General features: G+C 44.9%; 1 protein-coding gene across 1 annotated transcript; it reads right to left on the reverse strand.

Annotated features, from left to right (window-relative positions):
- Window positions 1-9,850: 9,850 nt before the first annotated feature.
- Window positions 9,851-19,354, reverse strand: mrrf (mitochondrial ribosome recycling factor). Its single transcript, XM_080528283.1, has 7 exons — window positions 19,290-19,354; window positions 17,534-17,716; window positions 17,038-17,190; window positions 15,050-15,168; window positions 12,464-12,555; window positions 11,426-11,585; window positions 9,851-10,392 (listed from the first exon to the last, which is right to left on the reverse strand). The coding sequence occupies exons 2-7, from the start codon at window positions 17,712-17,714 to the stop codon at window positions 10,315-10,317; spliced, it is 783 nt and encodes a 260-aa protein (XP_080384409.1). The 5' UTR covers window positions 17,715-17,716; window positions 19,290-19,354; the 3' UTR covers window positions 9,851-10,314.
- Between the last annotated feature and the right edge of the window lie 4 nt (window positions 19,355-19,358).

The following is a 19,358-nucleotide window of genomic DNA, read 5'->3' on the forward strand; positions in this document are numbered from 1 at the left end:
TTTTTTCCTAAATGGTGAACTCAATCTGGAAGAAAAAAACATTGGATTAAAGCTGAGAATCTCTACTTTAACTCCATAGCAATTGTTTGATTTCAAAACCAAACTGTTGGACTATAGAGTTAAAAGAAGACAAATGGCTTCCTCTTTTCAATACCATTACACACTGTCTAAGGTTTTATAAGGGTTATGGAGTCAACTAAATCTCCTCTATAGCAGCTTTATGGTTCCCTTCTCCTGGCCTTGGGAAATACCTACTGTTTACTTGAGGTATATTGTTTTCATATTGTATAACTTATAAGGTTATAAAGTTATTTTCTTAATATTCATGACCAAATGTAACCCTAAAATCTAACCCTAACGGATTTTAAATGACCATGAAAATACATATTTGAAATGTAGTTATTATTGTCTGCATTTAAAAAATCTCTGTAAAACAGTGGTTCGGAGAGACCCTCTCATACAGCGCCCTATGGCAACCAGGTGTTGTAAACATTTGAGAATTTAAAAATGTGTACATATGTAAATATCACTCAAATATAATTTCCCAGACTTAATGGATTGACCTCCCAATATGTGTACCTAGTCAGTCCCCAGAGTGTCTGCACTTCTGACTGTGTTCTCATATTAGCTGGACAGATAATAACTCTCTTCATGTCTCTGTTCTCTTAGTGCGGTGGCTTAAGACCATATTTGAACATAATGGGGACGCGCCGGACAAAAGCACCACATTTTTTCCATGTGCTCTACATCACCATAGCTTTCAATTTTTGGTGGGAGCCACTTCATCAAGATGGCCGATGGCGGCCATCTTGGATTTCCAAGGTGGCCGCCATGTAAAATCTATAAGTGCAAATATCTCGGCTTCCAAGCCACTTAGAAGGTCAATCTTGGTGTCAAAATGATATTGTTCTGGGTCAGGGAATGCATTAAAGCTATTGAGAATATCATTATGTGATTTTCTTTTTTTGGACCACTGCACTGACTGAGGCTGGTATCGCATCCTCTGGCACAGCTGACTCTTTCCTCAAAGCATCCCACCTCACTAGGACAAGACATGCCCACCAATTGAGCGCTCTGGCACTGGGGAAGCTGCAGCAGGATGCCTTCTTGGACATGGTGACTGAGGGACCACGTGATGAGAAGATCAAAGAAGCTTGGAGACAAGATATGATCACCAAGAGTCCAACATTCCAGTACTGGGATACCATCCTCAACTTGGAAATAATGGGTCTGATATTTGTACGTGCCCACAGAGAACAGGATTTCCCCCTCTATGTGGAGTCACTGAAGGCTCTCGTCCCATGGTTCTTCGCCCTTGATCACCAGAACTATGCCAGATGGATTCCTGTCCACATCCGCGAGATGGAAAGCTTGCCCATGTCCATTCACAATGAATTTGAAGAACATGGTCACTGGGTTATTCCCAAGACCACAAACAGATTCTCAAGCATACCGATAGACCAGGCTCATGAGCAGAATAATGATCTGGTGAAGGGTTCTGGGGGTGCAGTGGGACTCACCGAGAATCCCTCAGCATTCAAGAAGTGGATGATCGCAGGGCCTGAACAAGCATGACTCCTAAAAGAGTTTGAGCAGGAGTTCAGAAGAAGGCAATAAACAACAACACCATGAAGAAGGAATGTCTACACAGAAGACATTCAAAGAACAAGCACTAGCTCTCTGGTGCACACCATCACTGGGATGAGCAATCCATTCCTAGATGATACCCCCGAGCTTCTAATGCTGGACACACGAAATATAACTGACGAGTCTGTGGTTAACACAGTCCGCAATGTGGAATCAGTGGGCAGAGATCAGTACAACAAGTACCATGAGAGAGTGATCAGGAACCGCACACACTCCATTCACGAGCCCATCAAAAATAACTCACTGCCTCTCTTCAGATGCCCAACACCCAAGACCAAGACCAAGCAGGCAGGGCAGATCTCAATGTTGAAGGATGATGTTGCACTCTTCTCCCAATTATATATAGCCATGCAACACAGAGAGGGTGACATGAGCACCTTTTTTAAGCACGAAAACCATCCATACCCTCCCTCCCTATCTGACAGAGGGAAACTACGCTTGGGAAAGAAGTCAGATCTGCTAATTGTTCTGACAGAGAAGACACAACAGGAACCTCCAGGTACTTTTTTTTTTTACAAACAAGTTGTAATCAGTCAGTGGCATTAAGTAGTATCAGTAATAATCAGAAAAAAGTGCATATCATTCTCTTCAAGGTCTGTAGAGAGTCCTTATTTAAAGTTTGTTTTTCGTTTTTTAACTAACTTTCTTTTTTACCTCCAGGGACTTTTGATGTCAAAGTACTCGACGGTGCTGCTGTTGTGCACTTCCTGTCCACCACCAACATTACCACATTCGACGAATATGCCAGTTGTGTCTTTGTTCCCACCCACATCATGAAGCACTTGGAGACCTCTGCAAGAGTTGATGTGGTCTGGGATACTTACATCACCAGCAGCATAAAAGAGTCAACAAGGGAGAAGCAAGGCAAAGGGATACGACGGAAGGTGGCTGGTCAGAACAAGCTGCCAGGGAATTGGCCAGATTTCCTGCGTGACCCTATGAACAAGCAGGAACTCTTCACCTTCCTCTCCAGGAAGATTGCATCCATTGCCTGGCCAGATGGTAAGCAGGTCTTCATTACATCTGGCACCAGAGTGGTCGGCACAGACACCAGCCACTTCATACTGCCATGTAACCATGAAGAGGCCGACACCAGGATACTGATTCATCTGCTTGATGCCCTGGAGCATCGCTCTTCTACCTGCTTGGTACGCACTGTGGATACAGATGTTGTCGTTATCCTCATCGGCAAGTTCCATGCCCTGTCCTCCAAGTATCCAGCTGCAGACATCTGGGTCGCTTTTGGCACTGGCAAGAACTACAGATATCTTCATATCAATAACATCTGCCATACTCTGGGCCATACTCCCGTGACCATAGATGCCCAGCAATTTCAACTTCTGGAGCGCTACACAATCGTCCTTTACGACAAGATGAGTGATGTGGAATCTATTAATGAAGCACGGAGAGAGTTGTTCTGCCAGAAGAACAGAACCATGGAACACATTCCACCAACACAAGATTCCCTTCTGCAGCACTTGAAGCGAGTTGCCTACCAGTCTGGGATCTGGGCAACATCTGAACTGGCTCAGCAGCCGACACCCAGTCCAGAAGGATGTGGATGGACATTGGATAGAGACAGCCAGGTCTGGCTTCCTGTGTGGAGCATTCTACCAATGGCTTTTGAAAGCTGCACTGAACTGGTCAAATGTGGCTGTAAAAGCGCAAGTGGCTGTGGTGCAAAGTGCTCATGCAAGAAAGCACACTGGAAATGCACAGAGCTTTGCAGTTGTAAATGTGACCGATAATTTGATGATATAAAATGCTTTGTTATGTTAAAAAGTGAAGCACATAAAGTTCAATTCAATTAATGCATGTTGTCCATTTTTCAATATACATGCCATTGAAAACATACATATTAATATATGTCCAGCTGCTTAGGAACCGAGTTGAAACTTATGGATACATTGCCAGAATGAACATATTTATTTGATCTCGGCACAAATAATCATCTAGTGATATTCTCAATAGCTTTAATGCATTCCTTGACCCAGAAAATGTATATTTTGACACCAAGATTGACCTTGTATGTGGCTTGGAAGCCGAGATATTTGCACTTATAGATTTTACATGCCGGCCACCTTGGAAATCCAAGATGGCCGCCATCGGCCATCTTGATGAAGTGGCTCCCACCAAAAATTGAAAGCTATGGTGATGTAGAGCACATGGAAAAAGTTTGGTGCTTTTGTCCGGCGCGTCCCCATTATTTTGCTAAGCTGCCGCACTATCTAATGTGAAAGACATAATGCTCAATAATGGAATATTTTCTACCTACCGCTGAGGGTCTTGTGGTAATCAGAAAGAGTGAGAGACATCTTCAGTTCAGACATACTCTAGAACTCTCCATCAGCTTTTCACAGGATTTCCATAATCTCTGCAGGGGTGACCTCTGAACTCTCCATGTCACATTCCTCCCTCTGGTTCTTACAGCAGAGAGAGCACAGGAGCATGATGCAGACCAGCAGATAGACAGCCACCACTAGCCACACCACCACCCCAAACAGCACGTAGGACAAAAGGGTACCGTCCATCACCCTCAGCCATTCACAGATGTGAAGAGGAGTAGGCCAGGGAGAGAGGATGAGAGCCTCCCTTCTTGTTACATCAGGAAGGGAACCAAGGGACATGCCTTGCATATGTAGTGTGTGGGTGTGTATGTGTGTGTCTCTCACAAAAGGTAGAAATGGAGGTGTCTGTAACTGTTTGCCTTCTGTATATGGGACTGTCTGAGGCAGGCTGCTAAGAAACAGATGAAAGTAATAAAACCATTATCTCTAGGCAAACAGAGAATACATTATTCTGTGCTCCCAGTATAGCTCATCTACCGATTGGTTCAAATGTATTGTGTACATAATGACCCTGTGGTTATCTTTTCAGCCTGTTCTACATCAAATAAAACACGTCACATTATTGCGTGACTCAGTATGTGTGTGACCAGCAGGAAAAGGTTTAGGTAAACACACACATGCAATCTAACACAGTTTCTTTTCATCTCAGACCATCAATGATACTCCAGTTGCCTTTGCCTCATTGTGTACTTCTCATCTCAGATTGAAGACAGGCGAACCATCTTTACAGTTGGTCTAAGATCAAGAAAAATATGGATCTGAAGTCTACCAAAAAGCATTCTCGCCTAAAATGCCCTCAATTCTGCAAACCTTGTGGATGGTAGGCAGTAGGGACGCTACCTAATGAGCGAGGTCCTCTGATGTGAGACCAACAGTCTTTGTCTCCCTCTGTTGGCTAAATGTGCACTAATATAACTGCACCTATTTCCTCCATGTAAAAGCAGAATATTTATATCACAGACTCTTACCTTCAAAGATTGGACATTTAAGAACCAATGTCGAGTAAGGATGGAGGGATAGTTCAACCAGAGAAGAGGATATTGAGAATGGAATGCCCTCTTGATGCCCAGTTTTCACCACTACACCTCCAACACTCATGTAGATTCACTCAAATGGTGTTTTCCTCTTGTGGAGTGCTCTGCATTTTTTGCTCCTGTTTTTTAAGGACACTATTTGTCTATATTCTAATCTTCACAGCAGAGCTACACACTTGTAAGGGGTATTGAGAGGTTGATGGAGTCAGAACAAAGGCTTTCATCACCGATCACTCCAGAACACTGTGGTTTGGGTGAGTGTTCCATTATAGAGGCCTCTCAGTACAGCTGAAGGAGCTTTGGGGCTGCCAGGAGTTCATGCGTAAAGACTCACGTCCATTGCGCCTAATCACTCGCAGACAAGCAGAAAAGGCCTAATTCTCAAACTTTGCTAATAATAACAAGGATACAACAGTAGTCATATTTTTTTACTGGATTCAGCAGCAACAATGCAAAAACTTAATAGTGATTTTGTTATTAGATAACACATATCCTTTCTCTTACATGTAGCCTATGTATGTGTCATTTTTTGGCTTCCAGCTTGTTAGCCCATCTATTTCCACTAGGAGGTGCACTCTCCTCTTTGTATACACATTTGAACAACATGATGTTGTTGTGAGGATGTGAAGTGAGGGTTACCATGGAAACCAATGGTGTCTTGATAAAGCAGAGTGGCATATGCACAGCATATATATACATGTGTATAAGGGGGTTGGATAAAGTGATTAGGTGAAGGAGCAAGAGAGGAAGACAAAGATTAAGCTGTGCTCTATATGTTCATAAGCATGGTCTGATGCAAGGATATGCATGTCTGACACAACACCAATCGAGAGCACAGAGAGAACGTCATGTAGACGGGCCAGACAAGCCACAAGAAACAATTTCACCTGCACAGATGTGTGTGTGTGTGAGTGAGAGAGAGTGAGAGAAAGACATAGAGAGAGAGAGAGAGAGAGAGAGAGAGAGAAACATGTTCCAGATTCTTCATCTGTGTTGACCTTTAATCGGACAAAAAAACAACTGAAAGCAGCTATTAGACATCCATAAGAACATATGCTCTGCAGCTTTTCTGCTTTTTGTTCTTTCCTGTTTGCTGCTTGACTTTTTGCGTGTGACCTGAGAAGAAATGACATGCTCCAGCCCATTAATCCACAAATCTGTGCTGCAAATACTTTTATATCCCTCCGTCCAAGATCCTCCAGTTCTGTTGCAACTAAGAAGAAAAATACTGCTTCCTCTGGACTGGAACTCCACACCAAATGTCTGCCCCCCCGCCCGCCCGCCCCCCCAAATGACAGTTAAACCCATCAAATAGGAGCTCCTCATATACACTAGGCCCCACATCCTTCCACAATACCAACCCCAAGACCCCAAAACACTAAAAAGGGGGGTTTCATCATATGGTAATTAATATTCTGAGGAAAGGAGAGCATGAGGAACCAATTATTCAATAAAGTTTTTTCCCCTCTTACCCCCTTGTATTCTAAATGAGAGGGACAGCACGCAGATCTGTGTTGGAGTACGCCTCTCGCCTGTTGCCATGGTGCTGTGGGCTCACAGGTTCAGAGGGGTCCGGTATCACCACCACCACCGGCACCACCAGCTCGCTGGTAATTGAGATCAGATGCTCCAGCGACCTAGGCTCTGAGTAACCTGGAAGCATTTATTTTATGGAAAAGATGTTTAGTTAAGTGCAGTGCTGTGGCCTAATGAGTCTGGGCCTGGCCCTGTGATGAATATGATTGGTGAAAGCTCTGAACGCCGGTTCCTGTGTCCTTCCTTCCTCCTGGATCGGGTTTCAGATTAACAGACTTCCTGTCCAATTCGTGCATTTGCTTTCCAAATGATCACTTTTTTTATGAGGGAGTTATCATGAATTACTTTGGAATCTCTCAGAACCTATGTGGATTGTATGCAGAAGGATTCTCTAAAGCGGGGTATTTCATATTGTGTCACACCCTTCTATGAATGCCATCACATAGGAACTGGGAAGGCCCCTCAGTGGAGTGGCCCTGTTGTAGTTTGAGCTGATAAACGACAGTGACCTACCCAGTCAAACAGACAAACACTAGAATACACTTGCGATCCAACGGTCTATGGTCCCTTATGAATACTTCCAGAACAAGTTAGAATGTGAACTGGGATATACAATCAATAGTACAAATCAATCACAACATAATCTCTTAGATAAATCATTGTGTAATGTCACCCCAATTAAACATGTGCTCCTTTGAGATCACCAACTAGCTCATCATTATCTTGATTGAGGGGATGAGCAACTCTGGATGACAATTAAGTGCCAGCTGTTGCACTCTGCATCAAACTCCTACAGACTACCTGGCCAATATGTTGGTATGATAGGCAATGATAGGCCTATCAGTCACAAGTGTCAAAATTACATGAAGGTCACAAATGAAAGGTCTCGCAAGATATTGCAGTGATTCACGTTAATTGGGCTTTGGCTCCATGGAGAACGAGGATACAGTTTAATGACTTCACCGACCAATAATTACCTCACCAACATGAGGTGGGAGGTTCTTCTTATACAAAGCCGTTAAGCCATTGAATGGAATTGGCCACCTTATTTGACTGTCTGGTTGATTCAATTGAGCATTTCCATTTATTTTTAAATAAAGGTTAGGCAGTAGGCGTCTACTTGCCCACCATTATAGCCCCTACGCTGTGACTTGAAACATACAGTAAGTCTACTGTATGCAGAAGAACACGGTACCGTGGCACCCATGACATACACCCCCCCCCCCCCCATCAGATACACCTATACCGCCATCTCATTCCCACTCTCTCTTCCCCGCTGTTTGGAGTCCTTGATTACGATGCTCCCCGGGGGATGGGTTCAACTCCCTGGAGATAGGAATATCGAGAGTACCATGGTCACCAGTCACTTAAGATCAAGACGGGGGTAGGAAATTGTGGCGGACATAAAGCTAAATATATAATTCCTCCCGTGCCGGTAATCACAACGTCCAGACGATTTGAAACGACAGTTTAACCACTTCAGACTAAAGAAAGGCTCTGTTCGAGGGGGATTGCTCCTTGCAGCGCGCGGCCCCTGTGGTGCGCACCCAGGGGCACACACAGCCCCAAATGAGCACACGTTCCGCAGGTTGGAAAAAGCACATAGGCTGTCTGTCAGGAAGGAAACAATTTCTCTACCAATGATTAGTTACCAGATTATTATGATACCCCACATCCAAATGGTGTTTTAAACATGCAACCATCATTTTATGCTTGAATACTATACTAAATTATTCACAGCGGCATCCATCAAAGATTTTCAATCTTTTTACCAATTAAATGGAAGAATTCCACACGTCTCTATCAACATCATTTAGCCTACGTACTTATAATCTGATAGAAAATGTGATGTCTGGTAGGAAATTGGACATTCCTCTTACTGCACCTCCTTCGACATGTCATTAGTGCTGAACGATTTGCATAGGGGCTGAACTGACTTAATTGTTTTGTTTTTTTAACAATGCAACTCAAGATGAATAATGTATCCCATACTGTGCATATTCCTTTCCCTCTCTGCCTAGCTCATGAGACAAGAGTCTTCTTCCCTCATCCCCTCCTTACGAGAGCTGCTCTCTGCACATCAAATCTGTGTTAATTTTCACTCTACTTTACATATGCAGTGAATCTGGCCCTATGGCACAAACAGCCTGGCTGAAAGTCTTCCCCATCACACCAGAAGTGCATTTCACATTCATGCTGATTGGATTCTTGATGAGATCCTCGGGTGGCTCGCGCACTCCAGAGGCGAGGACGCGATGGGCGTACGGGAGCCAATTCTGTCCTGCTGAAGTGCTCCGCCACGCTCTCGAGTCCCTGTAACCATCGGCACATGGGCTGGGTGTTGGGTGCGTAATCAGAGAACACAGGCAGGGAGGTATGATAGCCTGCTTCATGGCTGCAGACCCCCTCCGCCAGTGAAGTAGGCCTACTCTCTCACTGAACCAGCATATCAATGTTACACCATTGTCACAAGCCTCTCACAAGACCAAAAAGATGAATAATTCAACCCTACATAATCTGCAAGCAAAATGGAAAGAGGGGGCAAGAGATATTTCAATTCTAAGTTAACAAAGGAAATGTAACTCATCACTGTCGGGACTCCCTCTTCCCTCCATCCGAAACCAGCAGTGTCCAATGGGTATAGCTATCAACTCAAAGTTTACTGAGCTAATTAAGAATTGTATATTTTTGCCAGTGCTAAAGAAAAAACATTTCCTCTCTTTGCTCTCTTCTCCTCTCCCTTCACTACCGCCCTAACCATTCCACCTCAGTAGTACTAAACAGTGCGAGGAACAGTAATTCACTTGATAAATGTCAACCGAAATGAAGCTATCAGCTGAAAGCAATTTCCAGGGCTGTGTTCGGGGCCAGGGACTTGAGATTTTCACTCCTCCATCGATCATGAGCCTCTGTTTTAGGCCAAGGTACACAATGCCCCCAAATTGCTGACACATGGACAGAGAATCGCTGAAAACTCACTCCTCCTATAAACCCTTGTTTATTCAATGACCCTTGTCTGTTTTGCCCATTAAAGACGCAGCTTCTCAGAGCCGGCCAAGAAAACTGTACTAAGACTCTATCCTTTATGGGTGATGGCTATGGTGCCATTGATTATGGTTTGTACACAGGAAAAGACCATTATCATAAACTAATGAAGGGGATCTAACTCACATAAAAGGCAAGAGAAGAAAGGAAAAAAAACAGAGAGATGACGTACGAAGCAGTTTCGGTAATGGCGCCCATAAATAATGTGCTCACTACTTTATTGTGTTTACATTGTTGGCTAAAGGATTAATCCTCAGAACTGACAGAGAGTAACCAGCCAGCTTGGAGTGGCTTTAACGCTGAATCTAGCAACAAGTTAATATCTGTATTCCTCCTGTCCCGGGAGACTTCCTCCGTCCAGAAAAAGCCACAGTTTACATTTAGTGGGGTGCTTTATAAACACAGCTCTTGTGGCATCAGTTTGATTAGGAGGAGGCTGCCCAAATCCCATTAAAAGTTCATTTCTCCCATTTGTGTTTGTTTGAAGAAGAGAGGGAGGGAGGATCCAGCAGCCACTGTCGTGCCATGCCAACTCCTGTTTACGCATGAGTTCAAAACACAAATATCACCGGATGCTATCCCAAGTGCTCAACTCTCTATCAACCTGACAGTTAGACCTCTTGTTGATTTGATTCCGTGTTGTGTCCAGTCATGCGCCACAGACAAATAAGCAGCATTTAAAAATAGAGCCGTTCTTGTTCATGTCACCCTAGCAGTTCCTTCGTTTTGGTGACCAGCTGCTTGTCTATATCCACTGCAAAGCCATCCGCCATTTGCTGAAGCTGAGAAGAGGAAGAAGACAGACAAAATGTAGGATTTATAAATAAACTGGTGTACAAACAGACTAAACAGGACAGATAGAAGGGTATGACGCTTATGGGAGGGAATGACAATGTCAAGAAACGGAGCCAGAAGTTATACAGACTTGCTTAATTTGTGTTAATAGAGTACAACCTGATAATACTTAGGTTGTGTGTTCTATTCCCGCTGGGACCATAATATGGTACTGAAGTGTATGCACTCACTGCAATGTAAGGCATGGCATATATATACATATATAATATAATACCAATTATTTTTATTTTTTAGAAGTATATTTATTGGTCTTTAAAGGGTTATTCATTTAAGAACAGGAGCAAGAAATACCAATTCTAATGTTATAGTCTTGTCAATTCACAATCAGTCTTATGATATCAGTTCATATTATCTGGGGACCTCATGTAATTTAGAAATTACCCACCCTGTGGCGCATTCGCACAGGATAAGCGAAGTCTGTGTTTTACTCATTTTTACTGACATTTCCCGGATATGATGTCATGACTCTGTGTAACATCTGCTTCATGAACAACAAGCGTAATGGCTGCTAAGAAGAAGAACAGGCATTGGACGCGCGAAGAGTAGTTTATAATTTCAATATATCCTAATAACAAATAAACAAACAAATATAATGTAATTTCCATCGCAGCCTCCATTGTTGTCTATTTGCACGTAATTCGTGGCCTTGTTTTCGTTCTTTTTTCTCTTTGTGGCCACTCCAGGGCTCCGTAGTTCTCAAACTCACCCCAAATTACCGACATGGTGTTTCGCACGGGATTATTATTATCACAGGACCTCTGAGTTATGAATTATGGCAGGTAAGTTGCGGTGGCATTTTTCCGGACAATGGCCAATTCGCGTGGGATTAATTATTACAAATGACCAGAGGTCCCCAGATAATACTAATCCCGTGTGAATAGGGCTTTAGAAGAATATCTGAGGGTCTTTAGGGTCTCCGTAAGTAACGTAGTATCTCAGTTTCCTGGCCTAACTCAGTACCTGTTTCTCAAGCAGGCGGATGGTGTCCTCAGACACCCCATCCTTGGCCTTCTTCACCTGGGTGACAGCAGAGGAGCGCACCTTCCTCAGAGACTCCTTGGCCTTATTGCCAAACTGCTTGGCTAGCTTGGCCAGGTTCTCCCTGTGCTCCCGGGTCACCCTGCAGGGTTATACACACACATATGTGTAAACACACACACACACACACACACACACACACACACAGTAGTGGAACATGCCGTAACCCTAACCGTCTTTCCAGATATTTGGTTAACCTGACCAAATACCTGGCTCTCAGTGCGACTAGAAATAAAGTTCTTAAGGTCACAGTACAGTCAACAACTTTGTTTTTGGTTAGTGGAACAATTTCTTTCCATAATTGGCATTTTTGCCTGGGACTATTTGCAAACAATCCAAGAGCGGTGTCTATTTACTGCAAACAATAATGTGTAATTACTGATTCCCGGCCAATCAAGCCGGTCGCTCTCTTTGAAAATGCAAATTGAGTTGCATGCCGAGACTGATTGCGGGGGAAGGCGTCTGTCCGTCCCCCTATCCTCTGCTGCCAGACAAACACCTGCTGCTGGTGCTTGGCTATATAATCAAACATTTCTGTGGTTTTGAAAGTGACGGCAGCACGTCAAGCTGTTTGACTTGGCAGTGGTGGGGAGAGCTGGTCAAAGACTTCTGACCACGCTGGTGTTTTCTACCACTCCAGTTGGACGAATTAGTAAAATAAATATGTCAGAAACAACTAGAAACATGCAGACATGTTCATGCATTTCTTTAACATGGCATTTTAAAAGGGTGTGAAAGGCAGAGAGTGAATGGACCAACGAGTGCGAGAGTGAAAGTGGGAGAGGAAGATGAAATGTCAGAATGAGGAGGAGAGTGAGGAGAGAGAGAGCAAGTGGTGGGAGGGAGAGCGAGAGAGAGAGAGAGTGCTGAGGTCTGGAGAGAGAGAGAGAGAGAGTGCTGAGGTCTGGAGAGAGAGAGAGAGAGTGCTGAGGTCTGGGCCCTCAGGGCGAGAGGACTCACGTGGGAATGGGCACCCTGATGATAGTGCCGTCCACCTCAGGGTTGAGTTTCATACTGCTCTCTCGGAGGGCGCGGGTGGCAGCCACAGTGGCCTGAGGACAGATCAAACACCCATTATGGTTAATGACTGCCAGCTGGGACTGCACCGCCGTACTGCAGCACTCTACTCTACCTGCAGACACCAAGCCCCTATCCATAATCCCCCCCCCATAACCCCCCCACACACACACACACACACACACACACACACCACCCAGCTTCTCCCCGGCTGCACCCCATACCCTGGCCGACCCACAGCAGCACCAGGAAGCAGACTCCGGTCAGCCAGTCTTTGATCCGTGGTGAGCATGGTGAACTGTATAACATCTCCCCACTCTAGAGAGCAGGGGTCTGGAGGGTGTGGTGGGGAGGGGGGGGTCAGGCCCCCGCCGTGGTGGGGAAAGCACATGCGGTGTGGAAGTGCCGCGGGGCACTGTCAGAGCTGGGTCCTCTGGGAGGTGGCTGAGGGGTTGCAGTGCAGGGCACTGACCCCCCATGACCTCTATAATGGTGGGGTACGTTTTTTGGGGGGGGGCCTTGTACCCACAATGTATTAGAGGGGTTGTCTGTGTAATACACAAGTCCAATGGTGGGTGTATACTTGAAATGGCAATTAAAGAATAGGCTGATATGTGATTTGTCTCTAGTGGGAGAGGTGCCTGTGGGTGTCAAAGACGGGGTAGGGGCCTGTGCGTAGAGTGCATGGTACCTGTTCAGTAGTGTATGCCGTTTACTGAGTTCAACACTCAGTGCTCATCATACAGAGACCCCAAAGCTCCACAAAATGTGAACACTTAACAGCGAATGTTCAGAAAGTCCAAATGGTACATAATCAAGTGCCACAGAAACCAAAGATCACATTTTCAAAATGTGTGCTGCGGCGTGACAATTCCCTCGACCAAATGTTAAAAGGGTGCAAATGATGTGATGTGAGAGCTAGCATATCAATTTCCTTTTTCTTTTCTCTTCACTGGCCAATTTCTGGTCTTAACCACTCTGGGGGGAAGAATTGGCACAGAGATTAAAGGTTTTATTTGTATGTATTAATTCATGAGGCCCTTGCAAGTCAAGTACATAAAAAACAGCCATACTCTCTGGTTGCTCTCTTAACTCCAGAATGATAGATACAGCCCATACCTATGTTTGATTGTTCTCAGCATTGAATTCATCATTATTTCCCAACAGCCCGAGCAGTTACGGAAAACTGCCAGCAATCCTCTGCGGAGCTCTGTAAACACCAGACAGTGTTCTGGTTAATATGTTAAAAACTAGTGGAATTACACTGGGGGTTTGATTAAACACAGGCAGTTCAAAGCGGGCCAGAGAGGAACAGGGCTAAAGAAAACACCTTGTTAATGATGTGGATACCACACAAGCACTTTTTTTCCACGCCTTCCCAAGATCCAAGTGCTTTAATTAATGCTGCCTGTGCCACTGCACAACAGCCACTGGGGGTTTGGGGGGTAAAACTGTGCCTTCTCTTAATGAATGACTGGAAAACAATGGCCTGGCCTCTGGAACGTGGGTAATGGATTGGAATAATTACAAGGCTATTTGCTCTAGGTGCAGTGCAGTCACCTCTGTGTTGGCTTTGCAGGACTGTTCAGTAATGAGAGGCTACTAAGCTGCCGAAGGGGGTCCTATATCTGGTGGTGCTGATACTGGAGAAGGAAAGGGGGAGCTTAATAAATGATCAAATCACAAGAAAAAAAAACCATTGTAAGTGAAATCGAAGCCTGGTAGCTAGTCAAATCATGTGCAAAATAATGACATCTCTGTCTAGTGAATTATATGCTATGCCAATTCTTGTATTTTAGACATATTTATGCATGAATTAGAAAACCAGGAAAACTAAATATCTGTAATCCAACTGTTAGGCTCAGTTCCTTATGTTGAAGCAGAACTCTGCAGTACTAAATGAATATGAGCCAAGGACAAAGAGCATCAATCTTCCTTTAAGACTAATCTCAGCATCGGACAGGGACAACCCTCATTAATAATAGAAAAGGCTGCTAGATCAAGAAAGAGAAGGAGAAAAGGGGAGCAAGGAGAGGGGGGAAGATAGAAACAACAGAGAAAAAAAAGGCAGAGAAGAGTGTAGAAAGCGAAGGAAGAGAGGACTGAGTGAGAAGGAGAGAGAGCGTCCATTGGTGCAGCTCCCTTACCCAGAGGACAAAATGCGGTCACTTCCTGCCTGTGACAGCTCACCACAGACTCTTGGCCTTTATTTCAATCGCTCTCACAGAACAAAGGGGTTCTCTGAGCGATCGATCACTTTGTCTGAGGCGAGGGTTGGAGAGAGAGAGCCAGAGTTGGGTTTCAGAATGGAGAGAGATATATATGAAAGTGTGTGTGTGTGTATGCGTGTGCGTGCATGCATGCGTGACCTTCTATGCAGCAGAGGTTCAGAGAGGAGATTTCTGTCCAGTTTCCTTAAATGACGTGCTAATTTCAGAATGTGTAGTGGCTGAGAGTGGTTCACACACACACACACACACACACACACACAACCCACCCAGCAGTGTGGCTCTGAGGCTCTGACCTCACCTCTGGGAAGCCGGTCATGTTGATCACAATGAGCTGGGGGGACTTCATGGAGATCTGGCCCAGCTGGTTGAGGGGAACCCTGCCGTCCTTGGTGGTGACCACGATGTGATCCAGAGCTCCTGAAACACATTAGGACCACAGATTCAAAAAGACCAAGACAAGATAATTGGATTTATAACTGGCCAATATTGCCACATGAATTTTGGGGTAGCACAGACTTCTGTATTTTTATATGGCAACATAAAGCCACAGACAGGCCCTTGGATGAGTGTGAGAGCTGAGGGTTCTGACTGGGGATGCAGGTTTCTGAGACCGCTCTCCCACCCCCTCCTAACACTGCAGACAGAGAACCAGAGCTACTCGCCAACATGAGTCCTCCTCTCCTCATCTGGCTTCCCTCAGACGCCGCTGTTTCCTCCCTCTCCGTCCTCTGCCTTACATCATTCACCCTATCCTTTACTAGTCAAGGGAGGGGGGTTGGGGAGGTGAGCCATAGTGTAATCTCTACAAAATGTGATCCCTTTTTTTATACGTTTGTACCTAATAAAAAACAAACTCACATTAAGGCAATCCAAATAACAACTCACAAAAGACCAACCAAACACCCGAATCAAAGGACAAACACACAGTCATTCAGATCTGCGGATATTGGATAACATTAAAATGAACAACGGTCATTTCGATGTCAAAGAACAGCAAAGAGCATTCCACGACTGTGAGAGCTGTTCTGATCTGGGGGAAGTCTTGGGCTAGAGGGACGGACTCACATGTCAGTCTCACCTCTTAGCTTACTGACTATCTGTGTTACCTGGGCCCAGACGTGTGCCTGCACATCTGCTAACGCTTCCAAAGGGCACAGAGGCATTTCCTAAACTGCACAAGGGCGGAGGATCGTCGGGGAAGCCATTAGCCAAATGGGCTCTTCCTGGTCAGGGCACAGGCAGCTCATTCTAATGACTGCAGTACAACCCGATCTATAGGAGGAGGTCAAGCTATACCGGCCAACAACATAGGTGAGGTGATGTGTGTGACTTAGCTTAATACTTCAGACAACACTGGTGCTCTAGTTTTGGGATGATGAGGAAGGACGACATGAATGAATTCTCAGAGTATGGAGCTAAAGCCCTCGCTAGCCCATCTCTGGGAGACTGGGGTTCAGATACATGCGAGTTCAGGAAATGTTTTCCTTTCTTGGCAAATTAATTGGAGCCAGTATACACAGAGCTGTCCAGGAAGAAGCCGACCTAGCCAATGTTCCCATGGAAAAGAGAGTTAGTCTTCAACAGGACTGAGGAACTGACAGAGTGACAGGCCATAATACCTCCACTGGTTGCCCAGACACAGGGTCAAAGCATTAATCCGCTCTCTACACAGCCCTTCCCTCAGCGAAGGTGACTTTTCCGCTCCCCTTTACAGCAAACACACCACATAATGAGACCCATATGAGACGATCATTGAACACACACACAAAAAATGATGTAATTCCATTCCAGCATCCCTTCAGTCAAATTCCCTGTCAACTCTAAGTCCTCCTGCTTCCATGGATTACTGTGCATCTGGACAGAGAAGCAGAGGATGGGGGGACAGAGTGAGGGAGGCACATTTAATCTGAGCATGGATCCTGCTGCTGCGTTCTCCCCGAGGGCACTCAGCCCCCCCCCCTCCTGATTTTTGAACTGCCCAGAGGGGCGAGGCTGTGACCTGGATGTAGTTCAGGAAACAGGGTCAAGGTAAGGCCAGGGCTCACTCTCAACCCTGAGGCCATTTGTTAGGGAGAAAGTAAACAAACACAGATCCTCATCCCTTGACTAAAAACAAATAAATAGCAAGTGTGAACTTTAGATTCTTTCATGCTGGCAAAAAGACACTTGCTGGCCTCATGCCCGGGGCATGCGTCCTGTGGATAAATATGACATACCATCAACATCAAATAGAGCTAAAGGTAGGCTATCCTCTCCATGGAAACATCATTTAGAGAGAATGGCTACCTGGAGAGGTCCTGATGCTCAGGTTGCGACTGAAGTCGTCCTTCAGGGTTGTGAGGACCGACGTCATGTCCTCCTTCACTTCCTCAAGGCTGATGATGTCCTCCACAAGCGCAGAGTTGATGTTCACTTTGGCCAGCTGGCCCTTTGCCTTCACTGAGGGATAGCAACAACCAAAAACTGTCTTTATGAACTACAAGAGACTTCAAAGGCAGAAGGAGGAGGCAGGCTTGCATGCTGGTACTCAATCAGAGTTATTACAAATAAAACCAAGACGAGAACACACAGTGAAGTGGGATTATTTTCAAGCTCCTCAAAGACTTAAAAAAAAGCTATTTAGTGTTCCAACCACCACTTCAGTACACAAGCAGAGCATAAAAACTTCTGAATGGCTTTTTGATTCCTACCCCTACATTTCCTTAGTAGCCTTTTGACAATGCACTAGACAAAATCATCAGGCTAAAAGCAGTTGAGTGGCAGCAGGTTCCCACTCACTCACCTTTACTCTTCTTGGTGGCATAAAGGCGAACACAGGTAGCTGAAAGGACCGGGCTTTGATAATCCCAGGCATGTTGGTGCAGCAGTGGGACCCTGGTGCTCACCGCCAGGGGAGACCTCATGAGTGGAGCCAGGGAACGGCACAACACCGGCCGCAGTAGGCCCAGGTGAATAAGTGCCATAGCTGTCACAGCAAACAACAGGGAGTATATTTACATCAGTATATTTACATCAATCTGACAAGCACGTCTGTCAGAATCACACAGCTTTTGACCAGGCGGCTCAACAGTTAAGCATAAGCAAGCAATAGTCTGATAATGAAAACTAAATCCAAAACTCTATACAGACATTCATACATTTATTTGGTTGCAGTGCAATTCTTACTTCCGTATTAAATAACGGGGCATTATATTTTCAAAATGCAAATGTAACATGTAATGATAACCAGCAGGGGGCGTTACAAATGTCTACACACCAACATTGCTGTTTCCAATAGCAGAATAACAAAAATTACAATCAAATCAATCAATGTCACTGATGTTTTCTTAACCAAAGATATTTTACAGTTCTGAAAATAAATGGGCGTTCTGGCAGATCTAACACAATTCCCTACAACATTGTCTCTGGGAGGCATTCCTAAGGGGGAACTCCAGTGTGGAAAATGTAAGGGCCCAACCACCCCCGAAAGGTCCCTCATCCTTGAGAGAGCGTTTCTGAACCGTGCCTTTCATTGCCAACAGGTGTGAACAGCCAACAGTGTATCATCCCCATGGATGACATCCTCTATTGTATGTAATAACTCCATACCTCTTGCATGCTGTTAACAGAAATGGGGCACTACTAGGAACTGCCTACTATCACGCAGGTGAATATTCCCCCAGCATCAGCGTCACCACCTTACATCTGGGTGTGAGGTTTCTTCTAGTCATAACACAGCCTGGCTTTGTGTTCATAGAGACATTGCACAAGCAGGGGGATCCAGCCTGAAACCTGTGTGTTTTTACAGTCTGCAGCTCCCTACTGTATCAATAATATCTGGGCCAGAAGGCAGAGACCATTCAAGTGCCTTTCCCCAAACAAACCCAGGCTCTGATTGTATCACTCCTTCATGATGCCACCAGCAGGTCCATTGAAAGACAAGGCTGGCAAAGGCTGAAGGAAGATCAAATCTGAAAAGCATGACTCTTTGTTGTCATCAGAGGTCGGTGTAAAGTAGACATGCGTCTGAGGCCAGATGAAGGAATAGAGGGGGATGATGGCTCTCTTTACACATGAAGTGAAGCAGAAAAACTGTTGCACAGGTGTTCAGTGGGATACTGTATCTCTCAGTGTGATTTCATAAACAGACTGCAGCCACACCCCTTTCACAGCAGAGGCCAGGTGGTATGCCCACATTGTACACTAGACTAGAGCATCACAGAATATCAGTTGCTTTCTCAGTATAAAAAGATTCAGTCATATTCCTGAAAACATAACTAAAATGTCGTATTTACAAGTGTGCAAGAGTGCAAGGTGAAGAGTGCACCCACAGATGATGTTTGATAACTCAAGAGTGTACATTTAGACACATTCAATGATATTATACAAAACATGTCATCAGTAAGCTAGCTAACCTAAACTGGCTTGGCATGTCATGGAAGGAAGGTCATGCAGCCTTGTGCGAGCTGAAGAACATCAATAATGGGTCGATTTAGGCACATATTTGGGAGAGAAATCTTACCATTTAAGATGAATCTTATCGTAGCAACAGTACTTACTTGTATCATGAACAATGTCCTTACACGCGCATAGCTGTGAAGAGCATCGAACAAGCTGGAGCAGACATG

This window comes from Nansenia antarctica (assembly GCF_963989245.1).
Source record: "Nansenia antarctica genome assembly, chromosome: 4".
NCBI classification, from domain to species: Eukaryota; Metazoa; Chordata; class Actinopteri; order Argentiniformes; family Microstomatidae; genus Nansenia; species Nansenia antarctica.

What these genes read in the sequence shown, in the direction of transcription:
- mrrf (XM_080528283.1), bottom strand. Translation starts at nt 17,714, where the DNA reads ATGGCACTTATTCACCTGGGCCTACTGCGGCCGGTGTTGTGCCGTTCC. An exon ending in GAGCATCAGGACCTCTCCAG is followed by an intron (nt 15,169 to 17,037) that starts GTAGCCATTCTC and finishes AATGTGTTTCAG; the next exon opens with GAGCTCTGGATCACATCGTG. An exon ending in TCCGCCTGCTTGAGAAACAG is followed by an intron (nt 10,393 to 11,425) that starts GTACTGAGTTAG and finishes TCCTCTTCTCAG; the next exon opens with CTTCAGCAAATGGCGGATGG.